The 23,595-nt window shown below is 38.6% G+C and overlaps 1 protein-coding gene across 3 annotated transcripts in view; it reads left to right on the forward strand.

Annotated features, from left to right (window-relative positions):
• edrf1 (erythroid differentiation regulatory factor 1) overlaps positions 1 to 23,595 on the forward strand; it is an 81,505-nt gene that overhangs the window by 21,233 nt on the left and 36,677 nt on the right. For 2 of the 3 annotated variants that reach the window (XM_041209442.1, XM_041209444.1), the window contains 12 exons: positions 1,031 to 1,155; positions 4,539 to 4,698; positions 5,941 to 6,042; positions 6,244 to 6,365; positions 9,298 to 9,409; positions 11,567 to 11,714; positions 12,196 to 12,307; positions 16,495 to 16,606; positions 18,548 to 18,814; positions 19,114 to 19,185; positions 22,282 to 22,432; positions 23,116 to 23,307. In XM_041209442.1, the coding sequence (XP_041065376.1) occupies positions 1,031 to 1,155; positions 4,539 to 4,698; positions 5,941 to 6,042; positions 6,244 to 6,365; positions 9,298 to 9,409; positions 11,567 to 11,714; positions 12,196 to 12,307; positions 16,495 to 16,606; positions 18,548 to 18,814; positions 19,114 to 19,185; positions 22,282 to 22,432; positions 23,116 to 23,307 (1,675 nt within the window). The remainder of the gene's footprint in view (positions 1 to 1,030; positions 1,156 to 4,538; positions 4,699 to 5,940; positions 6,043 to 6,243; positions 6,366 to 9,297; positions 9,410 to 11,566; positions 11,715 to 12,195; positions 12,308 to 16,494; positions 16,607 to 18,547; positions 18,815 to 19,113; positions 19,186 to 22,281; positions 22,433 to 23,115; positions 23,308 to 23,595) is intronic. The other variant, XM_041209443.1, reaches the window with a different exon arrangement.

Consider the following 23,595-nt stretch of genomic DNA (forward strand, 5'->3'; position numbering starts at 1 on the left):
GACGGCAGATTTCCTTTTCTAAAAGACATTAGTGAACCAGATAGGTTTTTTTACGACAATCGGCAATAGTTTCATGGTTATCGTTAGACTTTTAATTCCAGATATTTCGTCTTCCATGGTGGGATTTGAACCCTGGTCCCCAGAGCATTACCCTGGATCTCTGGATTACCAGTACAGTGACGATGCCACTACGCCACTGACTACCCCCCAGTGTAAATTTTAAAGCTCAGCCTTAATATTAGTGAACGGATGAGTGGTAGGAGTGGGTAGTCTCGTTGGGTTAATTGGATGGTCAGGAGAGGTAGTCAGGTTGGGGTGGTAGTTGGGTGGTTTGTAGGGTGGTCAGGTTGGATGGGGGTGTAGTCGGCTCAGGTAGGGGATGGGGGCATTCAGGTCAGGTCGGGGATGGGGATAGTCAGGTCAGGCCGGGAGTGGGGGTTGTAGTCGGGTCGGGGGGCAGTTGGGTGGTCGGGAAGGATGGTCAGGTCACGGTTGTTTGTTGGCTGGATGGTGGGGGGTATGGTCGGGTGTTTGGGTGGGATGGTTGGGTCAGGGGGTTGGTCTGGTCAGGTTGGGTGTTGATTCGGGGGTGGGGGGTTAGTTGAGTCGAGGGGTGGTCAGATCTGGTTGGGGAGGTAGTAAGGAGGTTGTAGGGGGTGATGATGGGGGATCTGTTGTATAGTTACCCAGGTGTTAGGCTAGGTTTTAATCTGTCTTAACATACCCTGCTTAACTATCCAGGTTAGTTCCGCAACTTTCCCAAGTCTCTGACTCTAACTCGGAGGGTCCTGTGGAACAGGGGAATCGCCATTGGAAGTTGAAACTTCCCGACAGTTCACTCTTAGTTTTGCTCATCAGGACTTCCACAGGTTCCGGATGCACATATTCTGTCATGCGCCTGGTCTCTGACAATCCAGAGATGTGAAAACTCAGCCTTTTATGCCAGTTTCTAAATAAACCATGGTCAAATTTTGTTTGTACAGTTAATTGTTCTAAATACAATTTGTTTATTAATAAACCTGCTTTTTAGACAGGAGATTGGAATTGGTTAAAGGAATTGTACCAAAGACTTGTGGATCCAAAATGGCAAAGAAAAAAGAAGAGCAAAGAGCAGTTTTACCAGAAAGCTATTCTTTCCAAATTTCTGTACTATAGGTGAGTGCACAGTTTTAACTTATGATCCATCAGTAAATGGGTTGACAACTTGGACATTATTAATCCTGTTGTATGACATAAAACATGTTAATGTATCTATTTATATGTGACAAATTTTCACAAGCTACTTATTAATGATTTATTCTTTTCAATATTGTACAGAAATTGGAGTTGCGAGACTGGTTTAATCCAGTTCCATGCAATACCAAATATGTAGTCTGCTATGGCAATTCGATTCTTTTCTATTTAAAAATGATTTATTGTGGGAAAAGGTTGATTATGCTGACCCTTTTAGGGCTAATGATTAGTTGATTAGGCAAGCCCATTTTCACTTCTACCACATTTATAGATTCCACTTCAAAAATCAAGCATAATTCAATGAAATCAGCACCATGACTTCCAAATGCATTTTAGCAGGTGGATTGTGAAACCACCTCCAGTAGGTCATTACACTTCTCCATTGTTTGTGCAGACTGTAGAATAACTTCAGGTTGACTGACTTTAGGTGCAAAGCAATAGTCTCTAAAGCCGTGCACTATATAATGATGCTAGGAGCAGAGCTCATCATGAGAAAGGCTTTTATTCTCAAAAGGTACCGTTTATACTGTGAACTTGTGTCCGTTGTTTGTTTTGGTATGTTTGTTATGGAAATGGGGAATAATGCTTGTATATGTGTGTGCCATCACATTAGCACCAGTGATATGCTTATGCCCATGAAATAGAAAAAGCTTCAGAGCATCACAAATTTTCCACAGAGCTCTGCATGTTGGTTTGGAAGGGCCAGAGATGAACCAGTTTCAGACCAACAAATATAAAGAAATCTTTGCATTTATATAGTGTCTTCCATGTCTACAGAGCATCCCAAAGTACAACCAATTAAGTACTTCTGAAGTGTAGTCATTTGTAAAGATTGGAGCTGCCAATTTGCACACAACAAGCTCCCACAAATGACAATGTAAAATAATTTGTTTTGTAATGTGGATTGAGGAATGAATATTGACTACATCACTAATTCCCCTGCTCCACTTCAAAATCATTTTAAAAAAAATTCATTCACAGGACATGAGCATCGCTGGCTAATCCAGCACTTGTTGTCCATCCCTAATTGTCCTTGAGAAACTGAGTGGCTTCCTCGACAATTTAATAGTTGACCACATTTCTGTGGATCTGGAATCACATGTAGGCCAGACCAGATTTCCTTCCCTAAAGGATATTAGTGAACCAGATGGGTTTTTATGGTAATCGGCATTGGTTTCACGGTTATCATTTATTGAATTCAAACTCTACCATCTACCATGGTAGGATTCAAACCCAGATCCCTAGAGCAGGAGCTGGATTACTAGTCCAGTGACAATACAACTAAGCCACTGCTGCCCCTTGAGAGGGAAGGCAGGACCTTGGTTTAATGTTTCATTCAAAAGATAGCACCTCCAAAAGTGCAGCACTCCCTCAATATTGCACTGGAGTGTCACCCTTGATTTTTGTGTTCAAGTCCTGGAGTGGGGCTTGAGGATAGAAGCTCCTGACTCAAGAGGTGAGTGCTACCAACTGAGCCACAGTTGATGATCTGTGTGTGGTCTGATCATACCCCAATCAATTCCCTTGTTTGCAGTAAGTATTCATTGTTGCATTTTATTGCTGAAACTAAAGTCGTGTACCAGAGTGCCATAATTCATTGCTAAAGCCATAGTGTTCAAAAAGGTGCTGCTGTAATTCAACACTGGTGCAGCACGGAAGAATCCATATCTAGCTCTTATTCTGGGCAAAATGTCTTCAGTTTTTAAAGATGTTACTGTCAAGATGTAAAGAGCACATCTTTCCTAATTATATAGTATGAAACTTATTTTGTAGTTGCTAATGGAGTGCCCCAAAGAAGGTAGCCTATGTACTCTGAACTCTGAAATATTTTGATTGATTTAATTAAAACGTTTGAAACAGATCTTGTAACAGTACATTCTTTTATTCCCATTGCTAACTGTGCTTTAATAAGTAAGATATGGAGGATGATTTTATATGCACCATTTGTAGCTAAATTGCAATTGTTTATATTTGGCACTGAATTTATATTTTAAAAAATTATATTAAAATGTTCGATTCACTTGTACAGGCATTCTTCACTTTTTCTTTTCAATAAAAATGGCACGTCTCGACCTTCAAATAGCAGAAATATTTTGCTAAACAAAAACAGAATTACCTGGAAAAACTCAGCAGGTCTGGCAGCATCGGCGGAGAAGAAAAGAGTTGACGTTTCGAGTCCTCATGACCCTTCGACAGAACTTGCGTTCGAGTCCAAGAAAGAGTTGAAATATAAGCTGGTTTAAGGTGTGTGTGTGGGGGGGGCGGCGGAGAGATAGAGGGACAAAGAGGTGGAGGGGGGGGTGGGGGTGTGTGGTTGTAGGGACAAACAAGCAGTGATAGAAGCAGATCATCAAAAGATGTCAACGACAATAGTACAATAGAACACATAGGTGTTAAAATTAAAGTTGGTGATATTATCTAAACGAATGTGCTAATTAAGAATGGATGGTAGGGCACTCAAGGTATAGCTCTAGTGGGGTTTTTTTTATATATATAATGGAAATAGGTGGGAAAAGGAAAATCTTTATAATTTATTGGAAAAAAAAAGGGAAGGGGGAAACAGAAAGGGGGTGGGGATGGGGGAGGGAGCTTACGACCTAAGGTTGTTGAATTCAATATTCAGTCCAGATTGTGAATTCAACAACTTTAGGTCGTAAGCTCCCTCCCCCGTCTCCACCCCCTTTCTGTTTCCCCCTTCCCTTTTTTTTTCCAATAAATTATAAAGATTTTCCTTTTCCCACCTATTTCCATTATATATTTAAAAAAAAACCCACTAGAGCTATACCTTGAGTGCCCTACCATCCATTCTTAATTAGCACATTCGTTTAGATAATATCACCAACTTTAATTTTAACACCTATGTGTTCTATTGTACTTTTGTCGTTGACATCTTTTGATGATCTGCTTCTATCACTGCTTGTTTGTCCCTACAACCACACACCCCCACCCCCCCCCCCCACCTCTTTGTCCCTCTATCTCTCCGCCCCCCCCCCACACACACACCTTAAACCAGCTTATATTTCAACTCTTTCTTGGACTCGAACGCAAGTTCTGTCGAAGGGTCATGAGGACTCGAAACGTCAACTCTTTTCTTCTCCGCCGATGCTGCCAGACCTGCTGAGTTTTTCCAGGTAATTCTGTTTTTGTTTTGGATTTCCAGCATCCGCAGTTTTTTTGTTTTTATAGAAATGTTTTGCTAATTGTTACAGTATTTATTCTTCAGTTTTCCTTGAACTTCCACCAGGTGTTAGATTTTTTTCTAGTCATACGCATGGCATTGACTTTTTCTTTCTGAATACTTTTAGCATCAATGGAGATTGTGGAGCAGAACCAGTTCCAACTCCTATAGCACAACCTGCTGACACACAGCCTCAGGAAAACCCAGTAGCAGTAGAGGAATCCTCTTGGCCTGCACCTCTGAGAACCCCTGCTTCTGTCCCTGAAGATGGAAATCCTCAGGAACAGGTAAATTATTTAATCTATGTGAAATTTAGATATCTTAGCTTCTAAAAATGAAGTTAAATTTAAAAAATGTTCAGCTTGTTCACATTAATTAGATATTTACTCATGTTCAGTGAAAACTGTTTAGTATTGGATGATATTTACTCTCCTAGTTTGGAATGACACCTAGTGGCATTCTATAGTATTTGGTTGGGAATATTGTCAACACCAGACAAATATTTGATAAAAATCCTCTCATTCTGGTGTTTCACTGTTCCCAATATAGAATTATTGAATCAAGCATAAATTGCTTCCCAGTTATCTCCTTGTTACATGATTATTTTTATATTTGAGCATAATAAGTTCACAGCCAATTTTTATATCCAACCAGCATATTTTAGAAATCTGATCACTTTTGTGCAAAATAAATGTATTTCTTTAGATGGGGTTGAAAATTTTGTATCTGAAATGCTAAGACAAGTGTAAAATTTGTCACCTATCTTGTTACAAAGAGAAATGATTTTTTACAAATCATGACCCAAGCATAATGTCTTTGGAAATTAGTACATTTGTTAGGATTCAACTACACAACCATACTTTAAGAATACAGATTTGGTATTTTTTTTCCAAATGGCTTCAAAATTATTTTTCTTAAATCAAAAGATCTCATTATAATATACTAGTAAAGGAGGAAATTTGCTTTAAAAGAAGCTCAATGCTCTGATACCTGCTATGTTTCTGAGAAAAGTATGTCATTACACTGGGTTAAGCCTATGTAAATCCATTACAGTGGAGTCTTCAAGATCAGTTTCAATGATTTTACATTGAATTTTGTGGTTTCTACAAAATGTTAATGCACTACTTACTGTTTAGCCTCTAGATACATTTAATTTCTATAATGCAGACTGCTGTATTTTCAGTGTTGGTCAAACATCTGGTGGCAAGAGCTTGATGAATTTTATTTCTCAAGCTAAACTCTCAAAGATAATGTCATTATCAAGCCATTGCCGAACAAGAAGGCAGAAAAATTAACCTAAGCATGAAATTACTGTCTAAATTTTAATCAAAAGCAGGGCTTGATGAGCCAGAAATTATATTTTAATATAATTGCATTGCATTGATTTTGCACACGAGGGAATGAGGGAGAGTTAATCAATGGGACCCGATCTTAAGTAGGCTCTGCTGTATTAATGTTTTAACACTCTTTTCAAATGATAAAATAGTGTGTGTATTGGGTAAAAATATACGTGCTTGCACTTTTTGCAGGGGAATGTTCCTCTGGAAGCCACATATGTATTAGAGCAGGTGGCCTCTACCCCGAAAGAACAAAACCTGACTACTTTTTTGAATGAAGGGGAAAACAGTCAGGTATGATGAAGATGACCATTTCCAAGTAATTCCCTAAACGAAGGAAACTTTTATACTAGGCCCCAATTGGCTTTTTAATAAATCAGATTGGTATTGTTAATTTTGTTACACTTTCCTTGATATCTACTTATGTTCGTGTCCTTTCTTCACTCCTCTCTTTTAAAAATAAATATCTTTAACAATATGTCTCTCTTTCCAAAGGGGCTTAAAAATGATTTTGTCAGGAATATTCTTTGGACTTTTGAAGATATTCATATGCTTGTGGGTTCAAATATGCCTATTTTTGGTGGAGGAAAATATCCAGCTGTAAGCTTAAGACTCAGGTAAGCCTTTCCTCCATGTGATATGGAAGGTGCTTTCTCTTATATATGTTTTACACACTCTTCCTGTTTTGAAGGCATTGGTTTCTTGCTGCTTACAATTTCACAGGTGCTGTCTGTTACCTTGCAGAGGTGGTATTTTTTTATGATGGACTGTTAGGTTATTCACTCCAGTGACCCCCCTAGCACCCCAATTGTATGTGCTGAGGCTAATTGTAATGGCTTAACTGGAGTCATAATTGGAAACAGCTAACTGAAATTTGGGCCTGGAACCTTTTTGGACTTTCTAAAAAGACTCAAATAGTTCATTGTTCTTTGTGTTGTATTAAATCATTAGCCATAAACAGTTTCAGGCAATCTAGCACAGTCAAAACTTTGACCCAAGTGTGATTCAACACAAAAACTACTACATTGGTTAGCTGCAAAGTTTGAGCTGGCGTTGAGTTACCTTTTAAACAAAAACAGATAGTATTTGTTCTGTTGTAGGCATGATTGCCAACTATATTTGATCCTGACTGTTATTCAAATCTACAAAGTTCCAATAATTATTTTCAGAGATATTTTAAGGAGCTGTAACTGTTCACAATTGAGTTAGTTTGGAAATTTGAAGAAATCAAGTTCAGACTAGCACATGCCAGCATCTACCAAATGTGAAATGTACAAGAGCCACTGCATATGTGCAAGTTACTTCTGGAAAAGAATAGCTTATTATCTAGATTGTAAACTTGTGGTTTCCAGTGGACAAATTTGTACTGTAAAATGTATATTAACTATTATCTATTTATGTATTTGCATGTTTTGTTTCGGTTAACAATTAAACTTAAACCAAAGCCTGTGTTACATTTATATGTCATGGCTTCAAGATGTTCCAAAGTATGTTGCAGCTAATGGATTATTTTTTTGAGGACCAGTCACTGTTGACTAAACAAATATGGCAACCAATTTATGCTGAGCAAGGTCCTGCAAACAGCAAATGAATGAATGGCCAGATAATACTTTTGTTGTTGAGAGAAGAATAGTGACCTGGACATCAGGAAAACCCCAGCTCTTCATCCAGCACAATGAGATCTTTTACTTCCCATGTGCATGGGCAGACAGGTTTATTCAAAAGATGATACATCCAACAGAGGAGTATGTCATTGAAATGTCAGCTTAGACTGTGTTCAAATCCACAAGCAATCACTTCAATACTTACAGTATGGTGACTGTCAGTGCACTGCTGTGTTTGCTCCATATGTAACTAGGAATGAAGACTGACTATAAAAAATTAAATAACTTTTCTTTTCCCTGCCAAAAAAAATGTACATGAGGTGCACATGCATCTGTGATCTCAGTGTATTCAGCATGCAACATGTGCTCTAATATCAGATGCGATTCATCTACATCTTCAAGCCTGATTTTTTTTCTTTTTTGATTAGAAAACAATGGTGAATTTTGAGTTTTTTCAGAGTGAAAGAGGAAATAATTTTTTTTTAGCCAATTCAGCACCTGAAAGACTAGGAAATGTATTAATAAAAACTGGTGAAAACTGACTTTAAAGTTCTCTGTATATCGGCCTTTGATGTTAAGGCAGAGGGAGTAGTGAACGTGCAGCAATAGGAGTCAAAAGAAGCAGAAGTGTATGGTTGGAGAAAATCTCTTGAATAATATGAGGTCATGGGGAGATTTAAAGGTAAGTGCAATGATTTTGATATGAATTCAGGGGGTCAGTGGAGTTAGCCAAGCATGGAAGTGATACTTATGGGGGCTTTATATATTGAATGGAAGTTGAGCAGCAGAGTTCTCGATTTTATGATGTTTTACGAAGATGGGAAGACTAGTGCTGAGAGCATTTACAAAAATAATCAGTGATATGCTGAAAGGCATCAGCAACCAGTTGGGGCCTAAAATGAGCAGTGTGCTGGATGTAGATGTTTGTTTTGGTAATGGACGGCACATGGTGCAAAATTTTAGCTTAGTTGAACAGATTGCCTAGATGATGCATCACTGAATTTAGCTTGAGAAAGCATCCAAGAAGATTAATGAATCAGAGTGAGAGGCATTTAGTAGCTGATGGGAGCTGAAAAGAATGACTTTGAATTTGTTGACATTGACCTGAAGTAAATTGAGTCATCATTGCTTGATGTTGGATAGGTTGATAGCATTGCAACAGGGTTGATGTCAGGATCATTGACAGAGAGATGGAGTTGGGTGCTACTAGTGCATTAAAAAAGGCTAACATTTTTGTCATGGTTACAATAGTGCAAAAGTTTCAATGCTTTGAGGGCTGGGGAGAGAGGGAGGGAATTGTACCGAAAAATTGTTTGAAGAATTGAAATGTAGCCAAAAGCAATGCTGAAAATATACAGATTTTGAAGAAGTTTATGAAAGGTTTAACAAAAGTTTTAAAAGAGAATTCCTGAGTGTAGGGGTATGATGGTTGAAGGCTTTGCCAGCAGACCTAGAGCAGTAGAGAGGACACAGGCAGAAGTTTAAAAAAAATGAAGGATGCAAATTGGATCAAGAGGAGATTGGCTGAGTACTTGAGATAATGAAGCTATGTATGGTTTTCATCGGTGTTTTTTTTATTTTGAAGCGAAGGCTACTGTTGTTGCAATTATTCAAGCTTCATGAGTTTAAAGTTTAGTTTAGGGTTAAACAGAACACCAAGTTTATGTTTCATTGGTTTTAGCCCAAGTGAAAAACTGGGGGAGGGAGATAGAATCAGGAACCAAATAGGGTAGTTTAAGCTGGAGAATGTTCTGGTTCATCCATGATCTGATACAAGTATTTATGAAGTACTGTTAATCCTAAGCAGTCTATGACCCTATCTGCGTTTTTTAAAAAAAACTTGCTGTATACTTTTTTTAGTTTTTATCAATTGCCATTGACTTTGGCAAAAAATTGATCAAAGTTTTGTAAACTTTAATCTGTGACATTGTGTTTCCTTTTTTAGAGATAGCAACAAACCAATTAACATATTGACAGGGATTGACTATTGGCTAGACAATCTAATGTGCAATGTTCCAGAACTTGTCATGTGCTTTCACGTTAATGGGATTGTACAGGTAAAAAAAAAAGTTTAGTTTTTAATGTTTCAGGTTTTTTTAAAAAAAACTATTTTTAGTAGTGCAACCTCTTGATATTTTCATTTTTGTTTAATGTGGTCAACTTTAAAAAGCAAAAATGCACTTCCCTTCCTAATAGTGAGGTGGATGAGGACCTGAAAACTTCCAATAATCTTTATTTATGGTGGCCTGAACACACTCAACATGAGCATTGCATTTTTTTGTCGTAAAGGACTTTGGTATTTGGGAATTATTTTTCTGCAGATTCTGAAACCCACTTCTCCTACTACCTTTAGTCATTTAAGTAATTGTTTAATGACAAATAGGGATTTTGAACCCTGACTTATTGGTCATAGGGTCATCCCGCTCAGGGCTAAATAGCAAATTTATGATTTTAAACACATCTTTCAATATTGCTTCCCCTTTGTTCCAAATAAATGGTATGTTTTCTCAGGCATTGGGGATATTCAGGTGCGTGCTCCTTAGGAAAATTGTGAAATTTAACATGAAACCATTGTACATCATTTTAAATAGTTTTTTTTATATTTGTTTACTAACCAAAAGAGAAAGATCAGATGATGGTTTGGGTTTGCAGGAAGCTAGCTCGACCCAGCTTCCTGAAAGGCCATGTTAAAGATTTATCTCCCTCCTCAACCCCATTCTCCTGCCATTATTCAGAGACGCCATGCCCTGTCAAGACTCAGTTCAGAGACACCACTCTATCCAACCCATATGGTTTATAAAGACATTCAATCCCCCAGTTAAAAGCTCTGGGGCACGTTAATTTTTCCAAAATAGGCTAAACCAGCACATAAGATCAAATAATTTCAAGTGTATGTTCCGTCAACGCAAATTGTTTCCATGATTTTTGCATTGGTTTTTAAAAAAGAATCTCACTGGAAGCTGGCCTCAATCGCAAATTGGCCACGCGCCCCAAATCTAATTAATCATCCTGGTGAGTTTCCACAACTGTGCCTGTTCAAGAAGGCTATTAAGATTAAACTGTCTTTCTTTTTAGTTGGAAAGGCACTAATAGACACCATTTAAAAGATTTTAAATATTAAAATATATTTAATTTTCTAAAACTGCTATACACCAATAAAACTTTTCAGTAGACCAATATACTTTTTCAAAATAATTTTCATTATTTAAAATCATCACAGGTGGTGAACTAAACTAAAAAATGAAGAAAGTAAGTGCTGGAAAATCTTTTTTGCGCAGGCAGCATACATGGAGAGAAAAACACAGTTAACATTTCAACTTGACCTATTAAAAATGCTTAATTTTTTTGTGATAAATCATTTTTAACTGTATAATAAAATCACTCAAATCTTTCAAGGATTTTTTTTAATGAAAGAGAAAAAAATTACATTCTAAGACCAATTGCAATTTTACTTTTTATGCAAATGAGTTTGACCAGAACCTAGGACCATAAAGTCAATTTGGAAAATTAGAATAGTTTTGAGTGTAATTTGCTGACTGTGCTTAAAGTGGAAATTCTGCCCCACTGTTAACATGCTCCTCTGTTTATGCTGGCACTCCTCTCCCCCTTTTTTCCAAATTTGACTCTTGTCCCTTCCCCTCCACCCCTGTCATTTGCATTTCCACTTTCTTTCTGCCCCGATTCAAACTGACAATTACTTCAGATCATGCTCTGCCTCATTTCTATTCAATTCACCCTTTTAATACTGGAATTTTTTCTTCACCAAAAACACTGTTTTCTGACACCCACCTCTTTTATTTGCTGTTTTTAGTTCATGCTGATGTATACTGGATTGGAATCCTTATTCTTCTGAGAGTTCTTGTCCAGAGTGTGTGGCTGTGTTTATTTATTTATAACAATAGTGACAGAAGTGCAAGCCTCCAAGCACTGTTATGGAACAGAAGAGAAATAGGGAGCAGTACTTAGATGGCAGAGGATGACTGTAGTGCATGCTGATTTTCACCCAGAGATGGGAACAACGCCTGCAAAACTGCTGATTGGGTGCATGAATGCATGTTTGTCCTTGTGGATAGAAGTTGACAGTGGTCAGTTTAAATGTCTTTCTGTTTAAAATGAGTATTTTCAACATAGTATGTACTTTATAGTAACATCTGAGATTCAATTTTCTATTCCAGTTTACAATTTTTGTTGTAATTGATGTATGTTTTACCTAGAGATATGAAATGATAAAGACAGAAGACATTCCTAATTTGGATAATTCCAGTTTCTCCACAAAAGTGGTAAAGGATATTGCTCAGAATATTCTTTCATTTCTAAAGGCAAACTGTACTAAAGAAGGACATACATATTGGCTTTTTAAAGGTGAGCAAAAATATTAAATTAGAATTCTGATTATTTAAACAATGTTATGAAAGTAGGTTTATTTCAAGGTATATAGTGATTTTTAAAGTACAGCTGCCTTTCATTCAACTGCTTTTTACTTTTTGGCTCAAGTGTAATAGGTAATTAGCCATATAACTGCTTCACCTGGCTCTGAAAAGCAGCTTTTAACATTAACTGGATTTATTTCTTTCATTCTTAGAAAAGCAACCTTTGATTTGTTACCTTAGATTTACATATTATTTAAGATCAGGTTTTCAAATATAGGAATTTTAGTCTTGCTAGTAGATTCACGAGCCAGTAAAAACCCCTCTTCAAAGTGTGGCTTGCAGTACTGTAAAATTGTTACATGTGTAGTTGTCATTTGATATCTTATATGTGGCTTAAAAAGGAAATCACCTTTTGGAAAATACAACTGTTTAAAGTGTGTTTCCACAGTGGCTGTTACCTTTGTTTCTTCCAGCAAGTGGTAGTGATATTGTAAAGCTCTATGACCTGACGACACTTTGCGAAGAAACAACTGAAGATAAATACCAAAACCCTTTCACGATGCCTGTTGCTGTCTTACTGTACAAGTAAGTTTTCTAAGCAAATTGGTAGCGAGAATATGTTTCTCCATTTTAGTTGTGTACCACTTGGAAAAATGCCAAGACAACAAATGGGAGGAATTGAGAAGGATGGTAACTTTCATCATCAAGCATCATGCAAATTATCCTCCTTTATATATGTATGAAATGGTAACTGAACTGACCAAAGAAGTTTACAGCATACAAGGGGACAATATGGCCATTGTTTCTCTACTAGTCCTTGTAAATCTAATTGCACTGCCTTATTTATTTATATTTTTATATATAATTTTATATTTCTGGAGATATTGAACTGGCAGAAGTTTTATGTTTAAATTTGTGTTTATTCTTTGCAGTGGGGTGTGGTTTTCATATACTGAATGTTTCCTTTTGTCTCAGGCAGAGCAACCCATCTTCTTCCAATAAATTCTTAGCCCTGCTCCATTAGACTTAGAGCCAAATAATCAAAGTGTATTTTTTTTCTTTATACAGGGCATCGCTGGCAAAGCCAGTATTTGTTGCCAATCCCTAACTGCCCTTGAACTGAACATTTCAGAGGGTTGTTGAATCAACCACATTTATGTGGGTTTGGAGTTACATGTAAATGCGAGTAGGCTCTTTCCACTTAGATTAGGAGAAATAAACACGAGAGGACATGGCTTTAGGATGAAAGGGGAAAGGTTTAGAGGGAACTTCTTCACTCAGAGAGTGGTAAGAGTGTGGAACGAGTTACCATCTGACATGGTAAATGCAGGCTCACTCTTAAGTTTTAAGAATAAATTAGATATATACATGGATGGGAGAGGTCTGGAGGGTTATGGACTAGGTGCAGGTCAATGGGACTAGCGGAATAATATTTTGGCACAGACAAGAAGGGTCGAATGGCCTGTTTTCTGTGCTGTGGTGTTCTATGGTTCTATGTAGGCCAGACTAGCTAAGGATGGCAGATTTCCTTCCCTAAAGGACATTAGTGAACCAGATAGGTCGTTACAACAATGGATGATACTCTCATGGTCACCTTTACTGAGACTAGCTTTATATGCCAGATTTCTGAATTGAATTCAGATTTCCACCAGATACCATGGTGAGATTTGAACCCATGTCCCCAGAGTATTTGCCTGGGCCTCTAGATTACTAGTCAAGTGACATTACCATTATACTACCATTTCCCCCGTACCTCAGAATTATCAACTGGCCACATAGTGCCATCAGCAAGTTTTGCTGTTGAAAATGCTTTGAGGACATCCCTAAAGTGTTTCTACTGTCCTCCTGGGAGTCTCCTGCCACAACAGAATTCCAAGTAGTGGAGTTGCTTCGGGAGTTTAGTGTCAGGCATGCAAACTACTTGTCCCGACAGCAGATTTTGAGTGATTAGTGCCTTGATGCTGGGCAAATTAGCCTGAGAGAAGGTGCTGCTGTTGGATTGTTTTTCTTGCCACTGGATTTGGAGGATCTTGTGAAGGCACTGCTGGTGGTACTTCTCCAGTGCCTTGAGCTGCCTAATGTAAACCCTCGTACCCCTTATCGGGGGATGTCAGGAAATCTCGGGGATTCTGTGATCGTGACTATTATCGTAACTATAGTCAAGGGAGACAAGTCTGATTGCGGTAGCTGTAGGGGTGCCTCCCTGATGCCTGTTGCAGGGAAAATCATTGCAAGAATCCTCATCAACTGCCTCCTCCCAGTGGCCAAGGAACTCTTTCCAGAGTTGCAGAGCAGATTTCACCCATCGAGAGGCACCACAGATATGATCTTGACTGCATAGCAAATACAGGAAAAATAAGGAACAGCGCCAACTGCTGTAGATGCCCTTCTTGACCTCTCAAAATCCTTTGATTCTATCAATTCTGAAGGCTTATGGGCTATCATTGTCAAATTTGGCTGCCCTCAGAAATTTGTCACCACCATTAGCTTGCATTTCATCATGGAGTAGGCAATGATCCTCACCAGCAGAATTACCATAGACCCTACCTCAGTGAAGATTGGGGTCAAACAAGGCAATGCTATTGCACCAACTGTCTTCTCCATTGTCCTTGTTACAATACTGCACCTCACCTTCAGCAATTTTTTTTTGTAAAAATATAATTTATTCATGAAATATCTGAAAGAACATTACAAAACATTTCTAAATGGCTATCACAAAAAGTGCAATCATATTCAACTTTTACACATAGATCACGAGGTGCTTCAATACAATCAATGAACATTAACGACATATCAACATGGTCATTACAGACAGTCAGAAAGTGCAAAGGTATTGAGTTATTGACATAGATCATGTTGCCCTCTGAGGCGCTTCGATACAATTATGATACATTTAATATTTACTGCGTACATTCCTTCTGAGTCATGCAGCCCAAGGGCTCTGTACAATTTCCAACCCCTTGTTGCATTATGGCAGAAAAGTCTTAGACAGTGACTTTTCCTCAGTGAGTCTTTGGAATGGCTGCCCCAAGCTTCAGTGCATCCCTCAGCACGTAGTCCTGGACCTTGGAATGTGTCAGTCTGCAACACTCAGTTGGGGGGACAATTCTTTGCATTGGAAGACCAGCAGGTTTCTGGCAGATCGAAGAGTGTCTTTCACCGAGCTGATGATCCTCCACCTGCAGTTGATGTTTGTCTCGGTGTGTGTCCCTGGGGAACAGCCCGTAGAGCACGGAGTCCAGTGTCACAGAACTGCTCAGGATGAACCAAAACAAAAACCACTGCATCTCTCCCCAAACCTTCTTTGCAAAGGCACATTCCACAAGGAAGTGAACAACAGTCTTTTCCCTGCCACAGCCACCTTGAGGGGAACGTGCAGAGGAGGTGAGACTCCTGGCGTGTAGGAAGGATCACACGGGGAACGCCTTTCTCGCCACCAGCCAAGCTACATCTTAGTGTTTTTTGGAAAGTTCTGGCAATGAGGCATTTTGCCAAATGACTTTGACAGTTTGTTCGGGCAGCCATCCGACAGGATCCACCATCTCCTTTCCCCTCGGGGCATCTGGGGCCTAATGTGCAGATCATTACCTGATGGACTTGTGGTCAAAGGTATTTCTCTGCATAAATTTTTCCATGAAGGACAGGTGGTACGGCACAGTCCAACTACTTGGAGCATTCGGCAGCAGTGTGGCCAGACCCATTCTTCGTAATACCTCTCATCTCCAGCAAATTACCCATAGGTATGGCAATAATCTATAGAACAGATGGGAAACTATTCAACCAACACCGCCTTCAATCCAAAATCAAAACCACTTCAACCTCAGTATAGGGCTTCAGTATGTGGATGATGCTTGTGTGTATGCTCATGCAGAAACGGAGGTCTAGGTTGTCAACTCTGGAGCTATTTTTTGGTTTTGGACAGCAGAGCTATTCAGGCTCACCACAACGGTTTAGTTTGTTAACTTTTTTAACAACATGGCAAAGATGCAAATTGGATATATACTTCTGTAGCTTTTAGTTTGGTTTCAGTATGTTTGAGAGAAAATATTGAGCTGGGAGTATCTTTCTCATCTAAAGCAGCTTCTAATTATCTGGTCTGTTGATGGCTTTAAAAAGCAAAGCTAAATACTGACTCCCCCAAAAAAAGAGAGACAGTGGTAATGTCTTTTGTCATCTGTATTTGATTTATTTAAAAGGTCGTCATTTGAATTTAAAATTAAACAAAGCCTCTTGTGGAAAAAAGAAGAGAGTGGATGATGATTGAAAGTGAGCTGAATGATGGTGAGTTGAATGTAGACTTTGAATAGGTAGTAGAAAGAACAAATAATTAGAAATTGAAGGACAGATATTGCATTGGAAGCAAGTAGTAGAGCAGAGCCGGAGCACTGTGGGAAGAGAGACTGAGGGTTGTGTTTTCCCCATCCTGCTCTTCCCATTTCCTTCCCACAAGTCTCCAAGGGAAAATTTTGTTTGTCACCCTTGGTGGCCCCTTCCCCTACCATGCTCTGCTATTTATCACCTCCCGCACAAAAGGGGAATGAAAGGTAAAAGAAGTAAAATAGAAGAAATATGGAGGCAGGAGAGAAGGGGATAGATAGAAGAGAGAGAGATGTATGAAGTTGGTGTCCATAATCTCAAACTTTGGTGCAGTACTACAGGAAATAGGTTTGTTGCACAATAGTTATAATCAATATCCACATCATTTTACATTTATATCAGTTATATGTAAAGTCTTCAAGCCCTTGTATGTTGATATGTGCTGTGTTTTACAGGGTTGCTAGCAACATGATGATGAAGAAAGTTCAGAATAGGAAACATTATGGGATCATAAGGACCCTGTTGTTAAATTGTATTAAATTGCTGGACAAAGAAAGGCATCCCCAGGTACAAACTACATCAGTCTTGAGTTTTGGATTACTTCATTCTATGCAGGAGGAGCTTTAATTGTACATTGCAGGCTCTTAAATTGTATATTGAAATTTCTAATTATTTAGCACACCGTAACAAATTTAAAACCTTTATATTTTTACAGCAAAACTGTCAAATGTTTACACTTTCCAGGTCAAAAATGCCCTATTGTCACAGTACATATTAAGCTATATTTTAATTATGCAGTTGCATAGAAATTCCAGATTTCTAATATAATTTTGCTGATGGTTATACCCTTAATCATCAAACCTAAAAACCTTTATTAAAAGCTTTATAGTGTTATACAGCACAGAAACAGGCTTTTCGGCCCATCGTGTCCGTGCCAGCCATCAAACACATCTATTCCAATCCTATTTTCCAGCATTTGGCCTGCAGCTCTATATGCTATGGCATTTCAAGTGCTCATCTAAATACTTATTAAATATTGTGAGGGTTCCTGCCTCTATCGCCCCCCTCAGGCAGTGTGTTCCAGATTCCAACCACACTCTGGATGAAAAAATTTTTCTTCAAATCCACTCTTAACCTCCTGCCCTTTACCTTAAATCTATGCCCCCTGGTTATTGACACCTCCGCTAAGGGGAAAAGTTTCTTCTTATCTATGCTGCTCATAATTTTGTATACCTCTGTCAGATCCCTCCCCCCACCCTCAGCCTTCTCTGCTCTAAGGAAAACAACCCTAGCCAATCCAGTCTCTCTTCATAGCTGAAAAGCTCCAGCCCAGGCAACATCCTCTGCACCCTGAATCTTCTCTGCACCCCCTCCAGTGCAATCACACCCTCCCTACAATGTGGCGACCAGAACCCCACACACTACTCCAGCTGTGGCCTAACTAGGGTTTTATACAGCTCCAACATAACTTCCCTGCTCTTATATTCTATGCCTTAGCTAGTAAAGGCAAGTATCCCATATGCCTTCTTAACCATCTTATCTAACTGTGCTGCTGCCTTCGGGGATCTATAGATATGTACACCAAGGCCCTCTGATTCTCTGTACTTCCTAGGGTCATATCATTCATTGTGTATTCCCTTGCCATGTTAGTCCTTCCAAAATGCATCACCTCACTTATCAGGATTAAATTCCATTTGCCACTGTTCTGCCCATCTTACCAGCCCTTCTATAATTGTCATGTAATCTAAGGCTTTCCTCCTCACTATTTATGACATCATCAATTTTCATGTCATCTGCTAACTTACTGATCATAGCTCCTATATTCATGTCTAAATCAATAACATATACTATAAACAGCAAGGGTCCCAGCACTGATTCCTGTGGTACACCACTCGTCACAGGCTTCCAATCACAAAAACAACCTTTGACCATTCTCCCATATGGGTCCTTGTCAAAAGCCTTACTGAAATCCATGTAGATTGCAGCAATTGCATTACCCTCATCTACAAAACCAGTCACCTCCTTGAAAAATTCAACCAAATTTGTTAGACATGATCTCCCCCTGACAAAGCCATGCTGACTATCCCTGAATGCTCAAAAGTGATTGAGTCCAACACTCACTAATCTATGTTATATGCTGGAAAATAAGAAATTGACTGGCAAAAATTAAGTACAGCTAAAGTTTAATTGTACCTTGGAACTACTCCCAGATGACTAGTGTCATTATTTCCTTTTTGTAAAATAATTATTATTTCTAAGTATTTGCAAAATGTTGATTATTTCATGTTTTTGATAAATTGCGCTTATGATACACTTGTAATAAAAATCTTTTTTCTCAATTGTCAAAAAAACTCCAGAGTGGTAGGCAATGTCATTTACAAAATATTCTGGATGATGGGTTACAAATAATAGATATATAATAGCCAAGATCTGAGTACTGTGCTTAATATGCAAGCACATTTACACGTAAGTTCTTCATTAATTAATTGTGCGACTACAATTTTACAGTTTGTGCAGATTATTGCTTCAGCCAACTACATGATCTCAGAACTTTTCCAACTAGATGAACCACCAAAACCAGATGAAAACGGATCAAATCTGAATGAGAATTCTGATAGTTATAGTGAAGATGAGGATCTTCCAGAGGACAGTGATGAAAATGGCTCTTTCAGCAATGGCTCTGATCCTTCAGACGATAGCAAAGCTGTTGCTGTCATTAAATCTGTTGGCGAGTTGTCTGTACCTGAAAAGTATAAGTCGATACACCAGATAAGGGTATGAGCCCATTCTTAAATTTGGTTGAGGGAAATGTATATTCCAAGTCTTGTAAATGTTATATAATATAAATGTTATAAATGATAGATTTGTCAAATTCAATTTAATTTTTACTGTAATCTACATTTGTATCTCATTCCCAATTAAGTATAGAAATTTATATCTGGTTTGGGTTCTCAGAATAGATTTGTTTATAGTGGGGACACAGTAACCCGAGAAGGAAAATTTAGGGAGATTGCTTTATAGTAACTGAACTTAAATAAAATAAAAATGTCTTACACTTAACTTTTCTTTTAAAGCCCAGCTGTACTTTTCCAGTTTGTCATGATACAGAGGAGCGATGTAGAGTTGTTCTCAATTACGTTCTTGAGGTAATTCATAAAATCATGAACTAATGCATATTAATTTCTTACAAATGTTTATATATTCTCCATGCAATTTTTTACACAGCATATACTACATATTTCACAACTTGCAGCTCATTGCAGCGGGTCACATATATTGTATACATCTATACCTTAAGGTCATATCATCTCCTGTCGGGGAGCTCCACTGGAGGTTAAACTGTTACTTGTATGACCTATGAATTAAAACTTTTAATTAAGATGTGTGCTTTTTGGTCATTTTGCCAGTTGACAGTTTTGTGTCTTCTGTTTTTTCTTAAAAAGCACAGGTAAAGCAAGCTTCAACAAGTCTGAACATTTTGGGCAAGATTTTCACTACCAAAGCAAGTAGCATGAAATTGGGCAGTTTCCTGACTTAGCGGGAGCCTCGATATAAAGAGTCCCGTCACATGCAATATTTGCTCCAGGGACTGGTGGGGGTACGGCATGACGCATCAAGTCAGGCCTGCCAATCCCAGAAGCAGATTGAAGGTGGCCATGGAGGCCATTGTTGTTTTAAAAGCACCGAGATTAGCACCTCTGGCCCTGATCCTTCTCACACTCTCACTCCCCACTCATCCTCCTCACACAGTATGCACTATGTACAGAACCAATGAGCCTTATAATAAATGGCAAGAAAAAAAGCTCCCATTCAGAAATCTTGCTGTTTAAAAAAAACTGCTTGTCTTACAACCTACAAAAGCGTCAATCAGACAGAGCCATTCATGGTATCAATAATACAAGCTTTCCCTCATCACATATTTTAATCTTTTCTGAATAAACATACAGACACTGACAAACAGACAGTGCCCATGGCTCTCAAATGGATTAGCTCAGCAGGGGTTCTGCTTTGACAGGTGGAAGTGAAGCGTTTGCTTTGATTGACACCTTTGAGGTTATAAGAAGTGAAATGAGGGAAAGCTTCTGTTATTAATACTATGGTCCAAAATTTTACTCCCGAGTTAGGAGCACAGAGTTGGGAAAATTTCCAACTCCTCAAACCTGATTCGGGAGAAAGTTCCCCGAAGGTGGGTGTGGAGTGGAGGGGGTATGGTTGATGCTAACTGGAGTTGTGCCTGCCGTCTCAGAGTTTGGAAAAAGCCACATGCTGAATTGGGATGGTTAAAAAGTCTGCCTCGGTGCTCTGGGACTTTGTAAAACAGTAAGATGAAAAAAGTCCTCAAGCCCTCAACACCCCCACACTCCCATTGCCCCATTCATGCCAATGCATGCTATCTCGTGACCCCACCAACCCCCATGGCCACTTATCCTCCCACATTCCAACCTTTGGCCCTTCATACACTCCATGCCATCCTATGGCCTTCTACACACTCCCATGGCCCCACCATTGCCAACCTCTACCCCTCTTCCTGCCCCATGGTCCTTCATGTGCCCAATGCCAACCTATGCCCCTCTACATATACCCCATGGCTCCAAAGCCTCCATGCCAACTCATACTAACCTATGACACCCCCCCCTTCCCCCCCACCAACCACTTATCCCCCATGGCACTTACAAGCCCCTCTGCCAACTCACCAATCCATGCCCCCCAACCCACCACTTTTTATACTTAGCCCTCCATGCCAACTTACCGGTATCCCCCATGTGCAGAACTCAGAAGCCATAGTGAGATGAATTAAATTTAAGTATCGATTACAAACTTCACTATATTTAAAAAAACACATTCTTTGATAAAAGCCCATTCGATACAGTTAAACTCCTTCATGTACTTAATCCCTTAAACAAACATTTGCATGCATAACCCCATATTAAAGAAACTAATCTCATTATAACCACCTGAAGCTGCCAATCAAACTATGAATTTACAGGGCTTCAGCTGTGATAATGGTTGTGGAAGCAGTCAAGCAGAAATAATACTGTGATGATAGTACTCAAGTTTATGTCAACAAACATCTAGTGAAATTGAAAGCACCCTTTTTTTCAAGGGTAGGCTGGCTTTTTCTTTCAAAATTTAGAGGGCAGGAGATTTAATTGACTTGACAACTTGACAGTTCCACAGGGATTATCTACTTTTACATACATTCATGTTAACAGTCGCAAAGCATGACCTGACCTTCCCCAAAGGGTGACCTGACCTTCTCCAAAGGGTGACCTGATCTCTGGTATGTTCAGACCTTGTCCTCAAATGTTTAAAGCCCAAAATTAGTATTTTTTCAAACTTTGACCAAAATTGCTTCTGTTTAAAGTCACCTGCACTTTTAAAATATATCCTGCCCACATTAAACACTGGCGACAAAGGTGGGTGCTGGGTTTTGAGGGCGGGCACTGGCCCCATTTTAGCTAAGGTGTGGAGCATTCCGCCTTTATGAAAATTCAGGCCTATGAATGGCTCTGTCTGATACTTTTATGAGGTTGAAAGAACAGCAGTTTTTTCAAATTAAATTTCTAAGTAGCTGTTTTTTTCCATCAACGTTCCAAGACTTGTCATTGTTACATAGCTCATTGATTCTGTACATGGTGCATGCTGGGTAAGTGGGCAAGGAAGGGGCATGTGGTCATGACTAAGAACTTCTAAAATTACCTTTCAAAAAGGTTCTCAAATCCATATTGTGGTTCACGACACTTGTGGCCATGAACCATGAGTCATTCAGAAGCTGACCTGACTCCACGAAAACTGTGGGGAAGCAGGGTGGTAGTGGTAAGGGATACCTACCTCCACAATGGAGCTAGCAGGTCAGGGGTGCAGGCCAGTGAAAGTTGCCAGTTGGGAATGGGGCCAGAAAACCTGGAATCGGGTCCCCTCTTTGTTTTTATATGCCTCCAAAGTTGGTCCAACTCCCTGAAAATCCAGGCCTTTCTGTCAGTAATCAAATTGTATATTCCTGTTAGATGGTGTTCCAGATTGTATGAATGCTGCAAGCTATGATTAATGTTGATGCTAATTAATTTAGGTATCAAGGAAAACTTACATCTTGTCTGCATGTTGCATTCTGTTCTGTAACATAAATATGTTCGTTAAACCTAAATGTAAAGACAAATTATCAAAAGTCTTCATATAACCTCTGTCACTTGTCTTCACTATAAGAACTGTGATTATGCACATTTTAATTATGTCTCTTTCAGGGGCTGAAGGCTGTTGATGGGAGTATTAAAAAGGAGAGCGATCTCCCAGCTGCTGACCCCAGTATTCCAATACCTCTGAAGTATGCGGATGAATCTGAATGCACAGGTCAAAAAACCCTTAAGAAACAAATCGCTCTATTTTTAGATAAAGGTAATTGTTAAGAAACCTTCAGCCTGAATTCCACATGTAATACTTCACTTGCTAAATTATAATTTGCTTGTTTCACATTTTTCAGTTGCTTTGTCACAGATTTAGCCCTGTCATCTACTGATTACTAAGTCTTATTGAAAGTATTTTAAGAAGACAATTCATGCAACATTTATGACAAGCCAATAGTGTTTAAATGCTGTATCATTGCACAGTTTTATCTTGCAATAATTCCAAATCAATTGATGAATTGGAATTCAACATTATTGGAACAGTGCTTACAAATATACTTAAAATTGCATGCAGAAATGTTACATTTGTAGGTTTAATGTGGAGTGTTATGTTGAGTACTTTTTTATTACTTATACATAAATAGTTTGAATTTAGTGATAAGTGTTGCTGCATAGATGATGTTCAGTTGTTAACTGTGCAGTATATTAAAATTAGCTGCTTTCTTGCATAAGTTCACTCATTTTTCTGCTGCCATCAGAATGTGCTTTCAAATTGGGAAAAATTAAGTTTTTTTCTGTGGAGGGTGATGCACCTACTTAAATTAATTTGTTTCGAACTGGATAAAGTTTATCTTGTGACCTGCTTACTTAAATGATTTTTCTGTTTTTAAAATTCTTAACTTCTAGTAATGAATACTATTATAAATCTGATTTTAATGCTTTTATTTTTCACAGTGGGCCCAGCTCATAAAACAGTAAAGCTTCCCAGTCAATCTGGGATGATACCAGATACATGGCAATATCAAATGAAATTGAATCTAATCTTTAAAGCTTCAAGAGCCTACTTTGTTCTCTCGGATGCAGCTACTACTCTGCAAAAGTATGGTAGAGCGTTAAGATATATTAAACTTGCTTTACAATCTCTTGGTAAGTGGCTACCTAGTTATTTTTACACGTGCTCTGCTTTGTTGGAAAATGACCATTTTTAAAAATTAGTGCAACTACTTCAGAAAGTGGGCAGGAAGAGACAGGGCGAGTCCCATTGAGGACAATGACAGTGATATTATGTTTGGAGGTACAGGGCAGGGCTAGGATACTTAGAGTAATTTATACTACTAAGGAATTGGATGATAAAATATCAGTACAGGTAATGGATGGGGTGAAAATTGATAGCCTGCCTTTCCAGTATCTCCTAGGCTTAGAGTGGATAAGTCA

Source organism: Carcharodon carcharias, chromosome 17 (assembly GCF_017639515.1).
Source record: "Carcharodon carcharias isolate sCarCar2 chromosome 17, sCarCar2.pri, whole genome shotgun sequence".
NCBI classification, from domain to species: Eukaryota; Metazoa; Chordata; class Chondrichthyes; order Lamniformes; family Lamnidae; genus Carcharodon; species Carcharodon carcharias.